The sequence below is a fragment of the Macaca mulatta genome, chromosome 13, assembly GCF_049350105.2.
Source record: "Macaca mulatta isolate MMU2019108-1 chromosome 13, T2T-MMU8v2.0, whole genome shotgun sequence".
NCBI classification, from domain to species: Eukaryota; Metazoa; Chordata; class Mammalia; order Primates; family Cercopithecidae; genus Macaca; species Macaca mulatta.
Genome location: NC_133418.1, coordinates 5,262,762 through 5,280,918, shown reverse-complemented (window position 1 = coordinate 5,280,918; position 18,157 = coordinate 5,262,762). Strand labels below are relative to the sequence as shown.

Here is an 18,157-nt window from a genome sequence, read left to right as displayed (position 1 = left end):
ATATCAGATATTTTCAGGACCAATGTTATATTTTAGCTGCTTTGAATAGAATGAGCCAGAGGTCAGCATATCATTCAGGTTCAGTCAGATCAGAGAGAACAAAAGATTCTCTGATCTCATCTAGGAAAGGAAGAAAAGGCATTTTTGCCCTCATGAAAATTGAATAGGCGGGTAGGGCAGGGGGTGGGGTGTGCCAGTTGACTCACCACAGTTCCCATCAGCTATTTGACTGTTTAGGCTTGTATTTAAAATTCTGTCTCCTGTTTTTAAAATTTTCCCTAATTATATCTCTTGCATGCTCTTTATCTTAATCTTGGTTTAGATCATTTTTTTCTGCCCACTTAATTTTCCAGCCTCCCACGAAGCTGACAAAATATAGAGATCAGGTTTCAATTCTTGAAGTCACTTTGTTGTATATCCAGCAGCAATCCTACGAACTTTTTCTGGGATTTTGGACTCTCAACATTGTGGTTTTAAAATTTAATTTCAGCTGTCATTGGTGTATGATGATAATTTCTAATAGCTTTCTAACCCTCTGCACCTTGCATTCACATCATTTTCCTTACTCCCATAATTTTGGGTTGCAGAATTAATACAGAGTAAGAAAAACAAATCGGGAAAACATCATTATATAATAAAAACAGGATAATTTTGGAAATGCTGTTGATGTTTCATAAATAAATTATACCTCATTCTCTGTTGTTGGAATTAAAGTTTGCAGTGTGATCAATAGGCTTTGAGAAAGCTCCAGAGATTGTTGAACGTGAAAAAACTATATTCATTGCTTAACCTGGTTGATTATAAATTAGCATGATTGCTGGAGGTAAGGCTGCAATATAATACTACTTTCAAGATGCTACAGGTCCTTTATACCTATTATTTTCAAAGAACTGGAAATCCAGAGATTTTTGGTTTGTTTGTTTGTTTGTTTTTGAGACGGAGTCTCATTCTGTCATCCAGGCTGGAGTATAGTGGGGTGATCCCAGCTAACTGCAACCTCCGCCTCCTGGGTTCAAGCGATTCTGCTGTCTCAGTCTCCCGAGTAGCTGGGATTACAGGCTCGTACTACCATGCCCAGCTAGTTTTTCTGTTTTTAGTAGAGATGGGGTTTCACCATGTTGGCCACGCTGGTCCCCACCTCCTTTCTGACCTCAGGTGATCCGCCCTCCTCAGTCTCCCAAAGTGCTGGGATTACAGGCATGAGCCACCATGCCCGGCCTTATCCAGAGATTTTAACACGGATAGCCTTTGGTCATTTCCATTTGAAGAAATTTATCCTACAGAGATACTTGTGTGAGTGTATAAAATATAGATAGATAGGGCTGGGCGTGGTGACTCACACCTGTAATCCCAGCACTTTGGGAGGCTGACATCGGTGGATCACTTGAGGTCAGGAGTTCGAGACCAGCCTGGCCAACATGGTGAAACCTCGCCTCTACTAAAAATATAAAAATTAGCTGGGCGTGGCGGCGTGCCCCTGTAGTCCTAGCTACTCTGGAGGCTGAGGCAGGAGAATCACTTGAACCTGGGAGGCAGAGGTTACAGTGAGCCAAGATTGCACCATTGCGCTCCAGCCTGGGCAACAGAGCAAGACTCTTGTCTAAACAAAAACAAAAATTAATAATAAAATATAGATAGTTGTGTATGTATATATTTGAGGAAGAGAGGGGTGGTCACTGCAGTGGCTTATAAATTGCAGTAAAAAATGCACAACCTAAATGTCCACAAATAAGGTACAACTTACCTAGCCTTTAAAAACAAAGAAGTGTATTAACATGGAGATATATCCATGTTTGTAGAGAGCTTTTTCAAATGACTTGTAAGCGTCTGCTCTGTCTCCTCCTATCCTCCTGCCACCATCAAATTCTCAAGCCCATCTGAGACTCACTGTACATAAGAGAGCTGCTACTCTTGTGAGTCTGCTGTGCATTTAAATAATGTGACAGAAAACAAGATAATGAACCAATGGGGCTGGAGCTTCTGGTCTCAACAAACCTTCCCAGTTCCAAGGCATCCTGAGTCCCAACATTGAGTTGAAACTTTCATCCCCTCACCTTTGAAGTCCAGAATCTCTGAATATCAAACCACAAAAACTAGATCCTGATGAAGTAGCAGAGATTAAGCCAAGATAACGAGGGAAGAATAAGAAAAAGGACAATTCCAAGAAACCTCAGACTGATTCTAGTACCCCCAAAAGGGGGTTACAAAAGGATGGGAGGTTTTGGCAGTTAAGAGAGGATTTAGCTCTAGCAAGGAAAGCTTCTGAAGGTAGAGGGTGCTTCTGAAGAAGATAGTCATCCCATTTTGTTTCTCTAATCTTGGATTTCCATTGCTCTCAACTTTTTCTGCTATCAGTAATCGTAGTTAACCTGAATTGTTTTATTGTTAGAAGGAACTTAGAGGTAATCTAGCTGTATGTATTTTATGGACAAGAAGACTCAGAGCACATAGCTCTTTATTAGAGAGTGGGATAGAACCCTTTTCCCTAGGTAGGGTTCTGCTGGATCCTGTAATGTGGTTAAGTTGTAAAACTGGAGGTGTGGTAGGTGGAGATTTTATTTTACAGAAGGAAAAGGAGTTTGACTATTGTTTTCCTCCTTTCTAGAGGGTATTTGCTCTATCCAGGAACTTTTAGGTAGTTGTACAAAGTGAATAACAAAGGGTAATTGTCCTCCATCTGCATACTCACTGGGCCATATTGTTGGTGTTCCTAGAACAATGACCTGTAGAAATGAGAGTATCTTGTGGGGTGGGATATGATGGAAAGAATGCTGGTCTCTTATGAAGCCAGAGAAACTGAGATTGTTGATGTTGTTGTTCCTGCAGTCTGACTGTCTTGGTGAAGGACATAGATAATGTGCCTGTGTTCCTCTTTGCTCCTCAGCATTAACATGGTATAGAGTCTGAGATTTTGGATTGGGACCTGGCTGTTTACAGAACTTAGAATGCAATGTGCACACAATCCATCCATTTATTTATTCAGCAGATGTTTAACTCCCCAGTATGTGTGTGACTCTGTTTTATGTGCTGTGGATATAGCACTTAAACAAAACCAACAAAAGTCCTGGCCATCTTGGCCTTTTACACCTTGGCAGAGAGAAACAAACTAAACAAATAAATAGCATGAATAGACTATGAGGTAGTGATACCTCTGGAAAGCAGGTTAGTGAATCCCAGGGTAACACTGGAGGGTTACAGTGTTAAATAGAGATAGGTCAGAGCAAGCTTCAGCAGGTGACATTTGAGCAACAACCTGAAGGAGATGAGAGAGGGAGCCATTGTTTCAGGTTGGCGTAATGCAGGGCAGAGCCCTGGTCTGTGATGCAGGAGTGTGCCTGTTGTGTGTGTGAGGATAGGGGAGTGGAGGGGGCTGTGAGGAAAGGCAGTGTGAGTGAAGTAAATGAGGATCAGTCATGGATGGTAAGATCTGAAAGACATGGAGTCCATGCAGCCCATTGCAAGGACTTTGGCTTTTAACTGATTGAACTGGGACCACTGAAGGACTTTGAGCAAAGGAGTGACATGATCTGACTTAGTTTTTTCGATTAATTCTTCCAAATTGGCTTTTCCAGAAGGTTGTACTAATTTATATTTCCATCAACAGAATACAGAGTTCTTTTGTACCCTCTCAACAACAGAGAATTATTAAACTTAATTTTTACTAGTTTGATAGGTGAAAAAATAATACTTTATTAATTTGCACTTGTTGGTTCTTTTTTTTTTTTTTTTTTTTTAAGACAAGGTCTTGCTCTGTCGCCCTGTGGCATGATCATACGTTACTACAGCCTTGATATCCTAGACTCAAGCCATCCTCCAGCTTTAGCCTCCTGAATAGCTGGAACTTTGGGCACCTGCCACAAGGTCTCACTTTGTTGCCCAAGCTGGTCTCCAGCTCCTGAGTCCAAGCTATCCTCCTGCCTTAGACCTTGCCTGGCTGCATTTAATTTTTTTTTTTTTTTTTTTTTGAGATGGAGTCTCTCTCTCTCGCTCAGGCTGGGGTGCAACGGCACTGTCTCAGCTCACTGCAACCTCCGCCTCCCAGGTTCAGATGATTCTCCTGCCTCAGCCTCCCAAGTAGCTGGGACCGCAGGCGCACGCCACCACACCTGGCTAAGTTTTGTATTTTTAGTAGAGACAGGGTTTCACTATGTTGGCCAGACTGGTCCTGAACTCCTGACCTTTTGATCCGCCCGCCTTGGCCTCCTGAAGTGCGGGGATTACAGGCATGAGCCACCACGCCCAGCCTGTTTAATTTTGAAGTAGAGTTGACTTTACTTCTTTTGTGACCTACGTTCTTTTGTGTTCTTTGCCCTTGAGTATTTCATCTTTTTCTTATTTTCTAGAGCCTCTTTCTATTTTAATGAAATGGCAGTCATTTTCTCGTTGTGTTTTGATCTTGTTTATACTTTTTTGATTTTTTAAATTTTTTTTTTAAGAGACATGTTGCCCAGGCCAGACTTGAACTTCTGGGCTCCTCCTGCCTCAGCCTCCCAAGTATGTGGAACTACAGGCACATGCTACCATGCCCAGCTTAAAGTTTGAATATGTTTTTTTTTTTCCCAAGACGGAGTCTCACTGTGTCACCCAGGCTGGAGTGCAGTGGCGCAATCTCGGCTCACTGCAACCACTGCCTCCCGGATTCAAGCACTTCTTCTGCCTCAGCCTGCCGAGTAGCTGGGACTACAGGCGCACGCAACCACGCCCAGCTAATTTTTGTATTTTTAGTAGAGACGGGGTTTCACCGTATTGGCCAGGCTGGTCTTGAACTCCTGATCTCGTGATCCACCCACCTTGGCTTCCCAAAGTGCTGGGATTCCAGATGCCTGGCCAAAGTTTGAAATTTTTATGTAGTTACATTTCTCTTTCTTCCTTTTATGTCTTCTTTTTCTTCCATCTGAAATTTATTTTGATGTAGAATGATATGTAGGGATCAGATTTTCTTTTTCCAGTTGGCCAGTGGTTGTCTCAGCCCTACATTTAGGGACTTTATCCAGACTGATTTGAAATGCTACCTTTTTTTTTTTTTTTTGAGACGGAGTCTTGCTCTGTAGCCTGGGCTGGAGTGCAGTGGCCGGATCTCAGCTCACTGCAAGCTCCGCCTCCCGGGTTTACGCCATTCTCCTGCCTCAGCCTCCGGAGTAGCTGGGACTACAGGCGCCCGCCACCTCGCCCGGCTAGTTTTTTGTATTTTTAGTAGAGACGGGGTTTCACGGTGTTAGCCAGGATGGTCTCGATCTCCTGACCTCGTGATCCGCCCGTCTCGGCCTCCCAAAGTGCTGGGATTACAGGCTTGAGCCACCGCGCCCGGCCTGAAATGCTACCTTGATCCCATTCCAGGGTCTCATTTGGGTGCAGCACCCATGTAATTTTTTTTTTTTTTTTTTTGAGACAAGGCCTCACTGTCACTGAAGCTTTGAGTGCAATGGCATGATCACGGCTCACTGCAGCCTCAACCTCCTGGGGTCAAGTGATCCTCCCACCTCATGCTCCCGAGTAGCTGGGGCTACCGGCATGCACTACCCATGCCCAGCTAATTTTTGTATTTTTTGTAGAGATGGAGTTTTGGCATTTGCACAGATTGGTCTTGAACTCCTGAACTCAAGCGATCCTCCCCACTTGGCCTCCCAAAGTGCTGGGATTATAGGTGTGAGGCACTGCGCCTGGCCATCATCAGCTTTTTTTTAAGGCAGGGAGAATAGGTAAATATTATAGAGCATCTTCAATTGCCTTTCTTTTGGTATCTTTAGGAAGGTCACTAGCCAGAGTTAGAGCATCTGAGTAATTAGGATTGCTGGAAGTGGGGTCAAGGGGGACAATAATAAGCTCCATATCACTATACTGGGTGTGATGAAGTAGAGATGAGAAGAGTAGGATAGATGTCTGCGACTCACAAAGCCTCAGTAAGTAATAGGTAAGCAATAAGCAATAAGGTAGATGTGTGAATGCCAGTGCCGTATACTGGGATGATAACATATTAGCCCATATGGAACAGGCCTCTCGAAAATAAATTTGCTAATTGTGTGACATATAGAAAAAATATATATGGTAAAGGGAGATTAGTGTGGGGTAGATTATTAAAGAGTGGAAGAATAGCCTCTTTATTGGTTATATTTCCGCTATATTTTTGTTCTTAAGCCTAGTTTAAAAAGAATTGTTACCTTAGTCTGAGATTTTAGTACATTAAAATGCTTGCTGATCCTGTCTGCCTTTTTGTGTGAAATATATAACTTATGAAATTCAAATATGTCTGTTCAATGGTGCTGTGCTTTTATTTACGATTGGGATTATTTTAGCTACTAAGCAAATCATTAGCTTTACTAGCCTGAAAGACTTTATTCATGACTAGTCTTGACTTGTACTGTGTATATTACTGTGTGTGTGTGGAAATGTATGGGTGTTATTAATACAAATGTGTGCTGTGACAATTTCATTTGGTAGGATTGGGACCAGAATCTAGGTCTTGTGTTTTAGCTCAGTGGTCTTAGACTAAGCTACTTCGTTTTACTGTTCCATGGTGGAGACATAAAACTAGAGCATAATATTCTTTATACATACATGGGGAGCGTCCCCAGGGTTTGACTATAATTCCTCAGAGTTTCCCTTATAGGACTGGCTGGACAATGGCCCAGAACAAGCTATTCAACAAGATCCTCAAAGCCCTGCAGTCTGACCGGCTTGCCCGCTTGGCCAACGAAGGGGTAAGACACCAGAAATCCGCCCACAGTGGGCTCTTCGTAGTTCAGGCCTCACTGGCTGACTGACTTGTCCCCCTACTTGTTAACCAGGTAGTCCTCATGTTTTATCACTTCCACTTACATCCTTCAGGCTTGTAATGAGCCAGTGCTGCGCCGTGTTGCTGTGGACAAGTGTGCAAGGAGAGTGCGGCAGGCTCTGGCAAGTGTGAGCTGGGACACCAAGCTGATCCAGTGGCTGCACACCACCCTCGTGGAGACCTTGAGTCTGCCCATGCTGGCAGCCTACCTGGATGCTTTGCAGACGCTGAAGGGGAAGGTAAGGCTGTGATTGGTGTCTGCCCTGTCCTAGGGATAGCCAGCCTCTCCTGTGGGTTCAGGATGTGGGGTTGGGCAAGGTAATTATCTGGTCGGTCTGGGGTGCATGGCCAAAACTAATGGGTTTGGTATTAAAATTGAGAGACAGGGTATCATTTCACATTTGTGTCTGGTGTAAACGTTTTCAGCCCTCCTAGCTCCAGGATGAGGTACAGGGCCTGAAAACCAGAGTATATGTTTAGCCTTTCTAGCCTTGCAGCCTGTGGTTGAAGTCATGGCTGAATTGAATTATCATGAAGTTGATGAAGGGTTTACCAGGGAAGAGTTTGTTGAGAAAGGTGACAGAAGCAGACCCTTGGTGCTCAGAGCACTGGGAGATTGCAGAGCGGGAGTGTGCCGTGATGCCTTCAACTCTGCTCCCCAGGGCATGAGCCTTTAGTAGCAACATTTTTATAATTCAGTGCAAACATATCATTATAGTTTCCTGCTTTCTTAGTATTGCACAGAGTTAAACTGTTTTTCTTGGTGATTCCAGCGATTGCATCAGGCTGTCCTCAATGTGGTAGAATGTGGATGCTGGAGGCAGATTGCCCGGCTGATCTCAGCGTTGTCACTGATTAGCTGTGTAAGCCTGGACTAGTGTCTCATTTCTAAAATGCGGCTGATGATAATACCTATCTAGGAGTTTTGTGAAAATTAAATTAGTTAATTCAGGTAGCGTGCTTAACACAAAATTGGGCACATAGTAAGCAGTGAGCCACCGTAACTATTAACAGTTATTTAAGTAGTACCCTCATAGGTTCTTGAAATATTTGGGGTGTTTTTCTCCAATGGGTGTAGTAGCTCATGCCTGTTATCCTAGCACTTCAGGAGGCTGAGGCAGGAGGATCGCTTTAGCTCAGGAGTTTGAGACCAGCCTGAGCAGCATAGCAAGACCTTGTCTCTACTAAAAATAAAAAAATTAGCCAGGCATGGTGGCACGTCCCTGTAGTCCCAGCTACTTAGGAGGCTGGTGGGAGGAGGCTGTAGTGAGTTTGATCCCATCACTGCACTCCAGCCTGGGTGACAGAGGGAGACCCTGTCTCTAAGAAAAATAGAGAAGAGAAAGAACTGATTCAATCAAAGTCGTCTGAGGCCTTTTTTTTTCTTTGGAGACAGGGTCTTCCTGTCTCACTCAGGCTGGAGTGCAGTGGCACTATCATAGCTTGCTATAACTTCAAACTCCTGGGCTCAAGCAATCCGCCTGCCTCAGTCTCTCAAGTAGCTGGAACTAGAGGTGTGTGCCACCACAACACCCAGCTAAAATTTTCTTTTTTTTTTGAGACAGAGTCTCGCTCTGTTGCCCAGGCTGGAATGCAGTGGCATGATCTTGGCTCACTGCAACTTCCGCCTCCTGGGTTCAAGCAGTTCTGCCTCAGCCTCCTGAGTAGCTGGGACTACAGGCGTGTGTCACCCTGCCCGGCCAATTTTTTTGTATTTTTAGTAGAGACAAGGATTTCATCGTCTCTCAATCTCCTGACCTCGTGATCTGCCCACCTCAGCCTCCCAAAGTGCTGGGATTACAGGCGTGAGCCGCCATACCCTGCCACACCCAGCTAAATTTTTAATTTTTTATAGAGACGGTTTTGCTATAGGCACGTCTTGAATTCCTGGCCTCAAGCAATCCTCCCACCTTGTCCTCCCAAATTGCTGGGATACAGGCATGAGCCTGATTCAGTTTTTGACTTTTTTTTTTTTTTAATAGTTTTACTTTATGCTTCGCAGGAAGCTGGCTCATCTTGCTGCTGTAAGTTGCTTGACCAACATGTTCCCTCAGCCATCCCCAAAACTTGCAGACTCATTGTTTCTTATCTGTTTTTAAGTTAAAGGGTGCCAAGTTTGTTAGAAGACTGGTTTAGTGCTGAAATAAAACTCAGGACTAGATACATTAATAATATTCATGGTAGGAAATTTGACATTAGTTACTTATTTGGAGCCCTATGTGTGTCAGGTACTGGGGTGAGCAAAACAAAACTGGTCCCTTCTCTGGTGGAGTGTATTTTCTTTTTTTGTTTTTTGAGACGGAGTCTCGCTCTGTCGCCCAGGCTGGAGTGCAGTGGCCGGATCTCAGCTCACTGCAAGCTCCGCCTCCCGGGTTTACGCCATTCTCCTGCCTCAGCCTCCCGAGTAGCTGGGACTACAGGCGCCTGCCACCTCGCTCGGCTAGTTTTTTGTATTTTTTAGTAGAGACAGGGATTCACCGGGTTAGCCAGGATGGTCTCGATCTCCTGACCTTGTGATCCGCCCATCTCGACCTCCCAAAGTGCTGGGATTACAGGCGTGAGCCACTGCACCTGGCCGTGGAGTATATTTTCTAGTGAAGAAAGAGACAAATGAAAAGGGAGTCCCAGACTTTCCCCCATACTGCTCCCCTATAGTAGAAACCCTGGACCCGGGAGGTGAGTGGTGGGCAGGTAGAGTATGGGGCCCAGACAGTGGTGGCCCAGAAGTATTGTAGGCCTCTTCACATATGTTCTCCTCAGCATTCTACCTATGGTAAAAGTGTAACATTGGTGAATACACTGTAGGAGATGAGTGTTGGTAGTGCCCAGGGTCTCAGTTCTCTGGTGACCCTGCCTCACTCACCATGGCTAGCATAATTTCCCTTTAAGGAGGAATTTGTACTGCTGCCCTATTTAAGTTACTGACTGGACATATCCTGTGTGAATGTCAGTTACTATGACCTTGGCAGACCACTGGGGGGACTCCACATCATGCATAGTTGGGTGCTTTCCTCCCATGCTGCTGGGCCATGGTATGGGTTGGCTGGAATGGTAGAAGGCTCGCTGGTACACCAGTGAGCAAGGGCCTCAGACTTGAGGCAACATCCTCTCTGGGCTGTGCTCTCCACAGTGGTTCCTCTGCCATAGGACTCTTATTTTCCCATGACTATATTTAGATTCACAATAAATACTTTGGTTGTTTCCCAAAGGATATAAATGATTATAAGATTGTTTTACTTGTAAAGTGCCTGCTGGATGTGAAAGCGCGGGTGGATGGAATCATGCTCTTCACCCAGCTACTTTCACCATTAGATCCGTTATGATAAAGAGAAGGCACAGACCTTAGCCTTTTAGTCAGCTGTTGAGAGTGAATGCAATGCTGGAAATACCAGGGAAGCTTGGTCTTCCCAGCTCCAAGTGGAAAATTCAGTTATTGATTATCCCTTGTTGACAGGAAGCAAGTTTCAAGCCTCTTTGGTTTCATAGCTATACAGTACTGCTAGACAAAAGCTTAACCCAGGGTCAGATCCTTTGCCTCAAAGTGTTGAGTGGCTCACAGTTCTAGAGTGAGTTACAAAGAACGGGAAGATCCTTTGCGGTTTGGTCTTATCCTTCCTACTGGCTTTTTACATCCTCCTCCTTCCTTGCTTGAATCCTTGACTTTAGTGCATATGTGCCTGGAATAAGCTCTGCATGTTCTTGCCTCTTGCTGGTGTGTCTGATGGGAAGGCTTTTCTCTCATCTTGTGTTGGAATCCTGCCTGTTCCAAAGAGCCTGTCTCATTTCACATGCTGCATCTTAGATGAAAGTTGCCTCAACTTCTCCTTCTCTGTTGGGTGGTTTGAATCATAGCAGTTTGGGCTTCTGTTTCTTTCATGGCAGTTATCGGTCTTTCCCTGTTCCCATCCCCCACCGTTATTTGGGTGTTTGTCTTCATTACCTCTTGTAGAATAAATTCCTCTGTAGTACTAGCCTCGTGCCTTGTAAAAGCAGTTGCACGAATATTTGTTTCCTAAGTTAAACTGAGAAAGTCTAATGGTTATAATTCTCTAATTTCTCATATAGAAATCCATTTAGTGTCTCTGTTTTTAAATTAAGAGCAACTTATCTTCTGCTATTTTTGGAGTTTTACAACTTGCATCAAAACCGTAGTACTTTTTATTCTCCAATTTTTCAAAACCTTTTTGTTTTTCTGAAAACTGCCTCTAATATTTAAACATTTTTCCTTTCCCCTAGGTCATTTTGACCTTTTGTGGGTAGCATGGAATTCGCAGATATTTCTTCTCAGATATTTCTTCTCAGTGTAAGCATCAACATGTCTGAAACTTATATTTGCACATCTGTAATGTTACATTTCTGGTAGATGGTAAAAAACAGACATGAGATAAAGTACACTGTACATAGCATAGCAGGATATATATTTTTGTACATAATAACAGGTTTATTTAGTACACCACAGCTTGAAAGCAGTACTCTAGAAGAAAATGGAGATTAAACAAAATTATAAAATCAACTGACACTCATTGAGGAAATTTAGGGAACATAGAAATCTGTAAAGGAAAAAGTCACCCATAAACTCTCTAGAGATCATTATTAACATTTTGGCTTCTTTTTTTTTTTTTGAGACAGTCTCCCTCTGTTGCCCAGGCTGGAGTGCAGTGGCGCGCTCTTGGCTCACTGCAACCTCTGCCTCCTGGGTTTAAGTGATTCTTCTGTCTCAGCCTCCTGAGCAGCTGGTACTACAGGTGTGCAGCATATTTTCTTAGTCTTTTTTCTGAGTAGAGATAATTTTTTTCTTTTTTCTTTTTTTTTTTTTGAGATAGTGTCTCACTCTGCAGCCCAGGCCGGAGTGCAGTGTCATGACCTCAGCTCACCACAACCTCCACCTCCTGGGTTCAAGTGATTCTCGTACCTCAGCTTCCCGAGTAGCTGGGATTACTGGTGTGCCACCACGCCTGGCTAATTTTTGTATTTTTAGTGGAGACAGGGTTTCACAATATTGGCCAGGCTTATCTCGAACTCCTGACCTCAAGTGATCTGCCCACCTTGGCTCCTAAAAGTGCTGGGATTACAGGCATGAGCCACTGAGCCCAGCTTTGAGTAGAGATAATTTTTATATTTTCTATTTTACCTGTAACATTTTGGCAAAATTATTGCTATATGTTATTATGTATTCTTGTAAATATTTGAAAGCTGGGCTCAGTGGCTAACGCCTGTAATTCTAGCACTTTAGGAGGCTGAGGCGGGTGGATCATTTGAGGTCAGGAGTTCAAGACCAGCCTGACCAATAAGGTGAAACTCCATCTCTACTAGAAATACACAAAATTAACTGGGTATGGTGGTGCACGCCTGTAATCTCAGCTACTTGGGAGGCTGAGAAACAAGAAATTGCTTAAACCCAGGAGGCAGAGGTGGCAGTGAGCCAAGATCAGGCCACTGCACTCTAGCCTGGGTGACAGAGCGAGACTTTGTCTCAATAAATAAATAAATAAATTCTTGTAAATATTTGAAAATAATTGTTAATATCCAATTAGGTAGATAGTTGACTAAACTACTCCCTTACGTATACATACATATATTAAATTGTTTTTACTTTATTATTGTTCATAGTTGATTTGTCTCTGTGCATAACTCTCCTTATCCTTTTGTGTGTGTTTTTGTTTCTGATATGTTTTCTTTGGAAAGGTTCTCAGAAGTAGAAACATTTGGAAAAGGGATGGGAGTACATTTAAGTCCCTTGCCACATATCCAGACTGCTTTCCAAAGGATTGTACCCATTCACTTTTCATGGTGGGAGCATACTTTTCGCCCGTTTATTTATATATACTGCTGCTCCTGAGGAGGTTTTTAGAGGCTTAGTTGAAGTCTGTCTGGCTTCTAGTGGGGCCCTGCTCTTCTGCTTGATTGCTGATGGTGGCAGGTCTCCTGCTTTACACTGGAATCAGCTTTGCTCTTCCTTCTTTGTAGATCCCAACCTTGATTGACCGGATGCTTGTGTCATCCAACACGAAGACTGGGGCTGCAGGAGCTGAGGCCTTGTCTCTCCTACTGAAGAGGCCCTGGGACCCTGCTGTGGGCGTGCTTTCTCATAACAAACCAGTAAGTTGGATGGCTCAGGACTTAACAATGGCACATACAAATTTTAGACTCAAGCCTTAGAACCTTGGCAGGAGGATAAATGGCTTCTTTAACTATTTTTTGTTGTTGTTATTATTATTATTATTATTATTATTTTTTTTTTTTTTTTTTGAGACGGAGTCTCGCTCTGTCGCCCAGGCTGGAGTGCAGTGGCCGGATCTCCGCTCACTGCAAGCTCCGCCTCCCGGGTTTACGCCATTCTCCCGCCTCAGCCTCTCGAGTAGCTGGGACTACAGGCGCCCGCCACCTCGCCCGGCTAGTTTTTTGTACTTCTTTTTAGTAGAGACGGGGTTTCACCGTGTTAGCCAGGATGGTCTCGATCTCCTGACCTCGTGATCTGCCCGTCTCGGCCTCCCAAAGTGCTGGGATTACAGGCGTGAGCCACCGCGCCCGGCCTGTTGTTATTATTTTTTGCGACAAAATCTTGCTCTATTGCCCAGGCTAGAGTGCAGTGGCATGATCTTGGCTTATTGCAACCTCTGCCTCCCAGGTTCAGGCAATTCTCCTGCATCAGCTTCCTGAGTAGCTGAGATTACAGGCATGCACCACCATGCCTGGCTAATTTTTGTGTTTTCAGTAATGACAGGATTTCACCACGTTGGCCAGGCTGGTCTCAAACTCCTAACCCCAGGTGATCCGCCTGCCTCGGCCTCCCAGAGTGCTGGGATTGCAGGTGTGAGCCGGTGCGACTGACTGGCTTCTTTAACTATTACTAGTAATTTATTTTGTATAGTGCTTAACATATTTCACAAGCAAAGGAGCATTGGTTGGGATGAGAAAGGTATTGGGATACTTGGAATTTCGTGGAAGAAAACTTCTCACTCACTGGTTTTTGGGTGGGATCCTTCCTCTTTAGAGCAAACTCCCTGGCTCTCCACTGATTCTCATCGCCTCCTCTGGTCCCTCCAGCTCTGTGTTTCCCACTTCACGCCGCCACCGCTTCTGGCAGTCTCAGCTCTCCTGCTTAGGCAAGGTATGTGTGGGGGCAGGAGGAACTCCCTCCTGGCAGGGAATATAGTCTTGGAGAATTGAGGAGAAGAATATGTGGGAGGGAGGTCAAAATGGATAACTTGAATGTGGAGCCTCCTCTAACCCTTCTTTCATGTGGAATTCCAAGGTTGAAAGGGTTTGGGGTAGGTCAAACAGAATTGAAAGATTTGAAACTTACCTCTGCTGTTGTGGGGGCTACTTCTTTCCTTCAGGTCATCCCTGTAGCCACCCATCTGCTGAACAATGGCAGTGGGGTAGGAGTTCTACAGTGTCTTGAGCATATGATTGGGGCAGTGAGAAGCAAAGTGCTGGAGGTGAGAACGCCCCTGTTTCAGTGCACTTGGCATACCCAGCATTCTGGGGTTGTTCTGCTCCCATCTTTGGCCTCCTGTCTTACTGTCTTCTTTCTCTTCCCATGAAGATTCACAGCCATTTCCCACACAAACCCATTATCTTGATTGGCTGGAACACAGGAGCTTTGGTGGCCTGTCATGTAAGTAATTTCTATCTTATTTGGAGGTTGTTCTGGGATGGAATACCACTAATGATAGCTACCATTGAGTCCTTTACTATGTTTCAGGCTCTGTGCTAGATACTTTACTATGTAATTGCATTTTAAACTGTAGAGGACAAATTTTATTAAAACAATTTTTAATTTATTTAGGAAAACTTTAAGCAGAAACAAAAGCAGGTATAGTATAATAAACCCCCAGGATCCTCACCCAGGTTTACCAGTGATCAACTCTTGGCTGGGCTTGTTTTATCTCACCCTACTTACTTTCTTTCTCCCCCAGATTGTTTTGAAGAAAAATCCCAAATATCATAGCATTTACACACGCACACACACACACTGGCATATATCTGTGGAAAAAATAAAAGGATCCCTTTTTTCCTCTAAACATAAGTACCATACTGTTCTCCCACCTAAAAAACAACAATAATTGTAGCTGGCAAATATTAGTAGCTCTGGAATTTGATGCTGTGTTCATTTCAGTCCCTTTCCAAGACATCAAGGAATCTTTTCATATTTTACATACATTTGTATGTCTGTCAGTTTGTGTAAGTGTCCCTCAGGTGTCCAAAGCCTTAATTTTGCTTCATGCAGTCCAGTCAAGTGATAGCTATGAGAGGAGGAAGGTCCCCATAGTCCTGCTCCCAGGGTGGTGGGCCTTAGCAGTTGCTCCAAGAAATCTAGGCTGTCTGGTAACTATCCATTAAGTTCAATAGAGAGAATTTTTTTTCACTTAAGGGTGAGTGGCAACATTGTGTTCTCTTGACTATATTTACTATTTGTGGAGAAAAATGGAGCAGGAGGGCTCTAGTTGAGGGAGTTGACAGGATAGGAATATTGAACCTTCTATTCTATGGTTCAGCCACCTGCTGGGGTCTTCTTGGGGCCCCAGTTCTCTAGGTAGTGGCTGCTTATGGAATGACATACCCTGGGTCTTGTGCTCTTACTGCTGCCGTTGTGGCAGAAGATGCACCCGGATATTAGGACAGGGGAGGAAGAGGTGAGACTCTCTGGTGGGTCTGGACCACTCCTGGATTCTGGGTCGGCTGAGGTGCCATGAACTCAATTGACCTTTAGACAAACTGTTCCGTTATTTACAGGTGTCAGTGATGGAGTATGTCACCGCAGTTGTCTGCCTTGGGTTTCCTCTGCTTACCGTGGATGGCCCCAGAGGGGTAAGAGTGTGATAAAGCTGAGTGCTGGGTCATTGGCAGCGGGAGTGTGAGTATACGTACCTTGTCCAAGCTGATGCTGAGGCCGACTGCAGTTGCACAGCTGATCCTCCTTAGTGGAGTTTCCGGGTCGGTGCTTTGTGAATATGAAGAAGCCGATTCTAAAACCTATACCTGTTTTAGGATGTAGATGATCCCCTCTTGGATATGAAGACCCCGGTCCTCTTTGTCATTGGTCAAAATTCCCTTCAATGTCACCCTGAAGCCATGGAGGACTTCCGGGAGAAGATCCGAGCTGAGAACAGCTTGGTGGTGGTTGGGGGAGCTGATGACAATCTCAGGTGGGTAGATTCTCCTAGAGCTGCAAGAGAGCTGTGTTACAGTGTTAGAGATACGCCTCTAAGCTGGCAGTGTAACTACAGACCAGTCTGGTTCAGTTAAAAGACAGCATTAGCCAGGCGTGGTGGCTCATGCCTGTAACCCCAGCACTTTGGGAGGCCAAGGTGGGCGGAAAGGAGATCGCGACCATCCTGGCTAACACGGTGAAACCCTGTCTCTACTAAAAATACAAAAAATTAGCCAGGCATGGTGGTGGGCGCCTGTAGTCCCAGCTTCTCGGGAGGCTGAGGCAGGAGAATGGCGTGAACCTGGGAGGAGGAGCTTGCAGTGAGCCAAGATTACACCACTGCGCTCCAGCCAGCCTGGGCAACAGTGCAAGACTCTGTCTCAAAAAAAAAAAAAAAAAAAGACAGCATTAAAAAAATATTTTTTAATATTTGAAATTTCAGATTTATAAAAAGTTATAACACTAGTACAAAAAAATTCCCATATACCCTTCACCTGATTTCTAAATGTTAAACATCTTACATAGCCCAAATCAAGAAATTAACATCGACATGACACTATAATCTACAGACTCACGTTTCATCAGTTGTTTCCCTAATGTCATTTTTCTGGTCCAGCATCCAGCCCAGGATCACACTTGGATTTAGTTGCCATGTCTCCTCGATCTCCTTTAATTTGGTAGAGTTCCTCCATCTTTGTCTTTCACGACCTTGAGCTTTTTTGTTTGTTTGTTTGTTTTTTGTTTTTTGAGGTGGCGCCTGGCTCTGTCACCTAGGCTGGAGTGCAGTGGTGCAATCTCAGCTCACTGCAACCTCTGCCTCCTGGGTTCTGGATAGAGTTGACCTATTAAGCTGTAGGTACAGGAATTCTGGAGCGGACTGTCCTGGGCACTGTGCTTGGTTTCTTTACATATGTTATTTTGTTTAATCCCCACAACTTCATGAATGAGATGTTATGATTCCCCATTTTGCAGACATAGGAACAGGTTTGGAGAGGTTGCATTACTTAAGGCTAACATGGCCCTCCTGGGGCTAGAAAATAGCCCAGAAAAGAAATACTTTCTTATTTTCTTTTTTTTTTTTTCTTTTTTTTTTTTTTTTGAGATGGAGTCTCACGCTGTTGCCCAGGCTGGAGTGCAGTGGCGCGATCTCGGCTCACTGCAAGCTCCGCCTCCTGGGTTCACGCCATTCTCCTGCCTCAGCCTCCTGAGTAGCTAGGACTACAGGCGCCCGCCACCGCGCCCGGCTAATTTTTTGTATTTTTAGTAGAGACGGGGTTTCACCGTGGTCTCGATCTCCTGACCTTGTGATCCGCCCGCCTCGGCCTCCCAAAGTGCTGGGATTACAGGCTTGAGCCACCGCGCCCGGCCTTACTTTCTTATTTTCATAGGACACCATGGAATTAAGAAGTAAACATGTCATCCATTTTGTTTCTTAGAATAAGCAAAGCAAAGAAGAAATCAGAAGGGTTGACTCAGAGCATGGTGGACAGATGTATTCAGGTAAACAGTTGTTTTGCGTGCTTTTCTCAGCTAGGCTTGCCTTTCTGTAGCCTTGTAGGTTTGGTCTTATTAGTAGTGGCCTCTTTGGCTCTGAAGGCCTCCACTGGGGCCTCTGGTAGGTCTCAGTCATAAGCAAAGCAAAGAAAAATGAGAGTGGTGAATTAATGTAAGCAAAGCATCAGGAGGGAGAGTGTTGGAAAAGTGGTGGAGTGTGACCACCCCGGAGCTTCCCCTGACAGAGGCACTTGCTGGTCTTCTCGAACCACAGTTGCTCAGAAGCCTGGGATTTGCACCAGGCCTTGTTTGAGTGGGGAAGGACTGGCACATCCAGATGCCAGAGCTGAGGGAGAATTTCTTTTAGTTGGTAAGTATCTGAGAGGTTCCCATTCTCCAGATGAGGACTAAAAGGCCTTGGTTGGCTCCTCTCTACACTAGGATGAGATTGTGGACTTTCTGACTGGAGTGCTCACTCGTGCTGAGGGTCACATGGGCTCTGAACCTCGGGATCAGGATGCTGAGAAGAAGAAGAAGCCCCGCGATGTGGCCCGCAGAGACTTGGCCTTTGAAGTCCCTGAGCGGGGCAGTCGACCTGCCTCCCCAGCTGCCAAGCTGCCCGCCTCACCCTCAGGCTCAGAGGTAGTATGAGCAGGGTGGGAGCACTTTTGCTGGGGAATCAGCACCACAGAGTTGGTTCCTTAACTTCCTGGGGATGCCTTTGTCTTGTTAGT

General features: G+C 44.7%; 1 protein-coding gene across 50 annotated transcripts in view; it reads left to right on the top strand.

Annotated features, from left to right (window-relative positions):
• KANSL3 (KAT8 regulatory NSL complex subunit 3) overlaps positions 1-18,157 on the top strand; it is an 88,132-nt gene that overhangs the window by 13,258 nt on the left and 56,717 nt on the right. For 49 of the 50 annotated variants that reach the window (XR_013402426.1, XR_013402425.1, XR_013402417.1 and 46 more), the window contains 10 exon segments: positions 6,608-6,698; positions 6,826-7,011; positions 12,740-12,871; positions 13,767-13,883; positions 14,113-14,214; positions 14,322-14,393; positions 15,512-15,586; positions 15,767-15,924; positions 17,366-17,429; positions 17,865-18,065. Coding sequence is in view for 26 of the 50 variants with exons in the window: in XM_077958464.1 (XP_077814590.1) it covers positions 6,608-6,698; positions 6,826-7,011; positions 12,740-12,871; positions 13,767-13,883; positions 14,113-14,214; positions 14,322-14,393; positions 15,512-15,586; positions 15,767-15,924; positions 17,366-17,429; positions 17,865-18,065 (1,198 nt within the window). In the remaining 24 variants the exon portion in view is untranslated. 50 annotated transcript variants of the gene reach the window in all.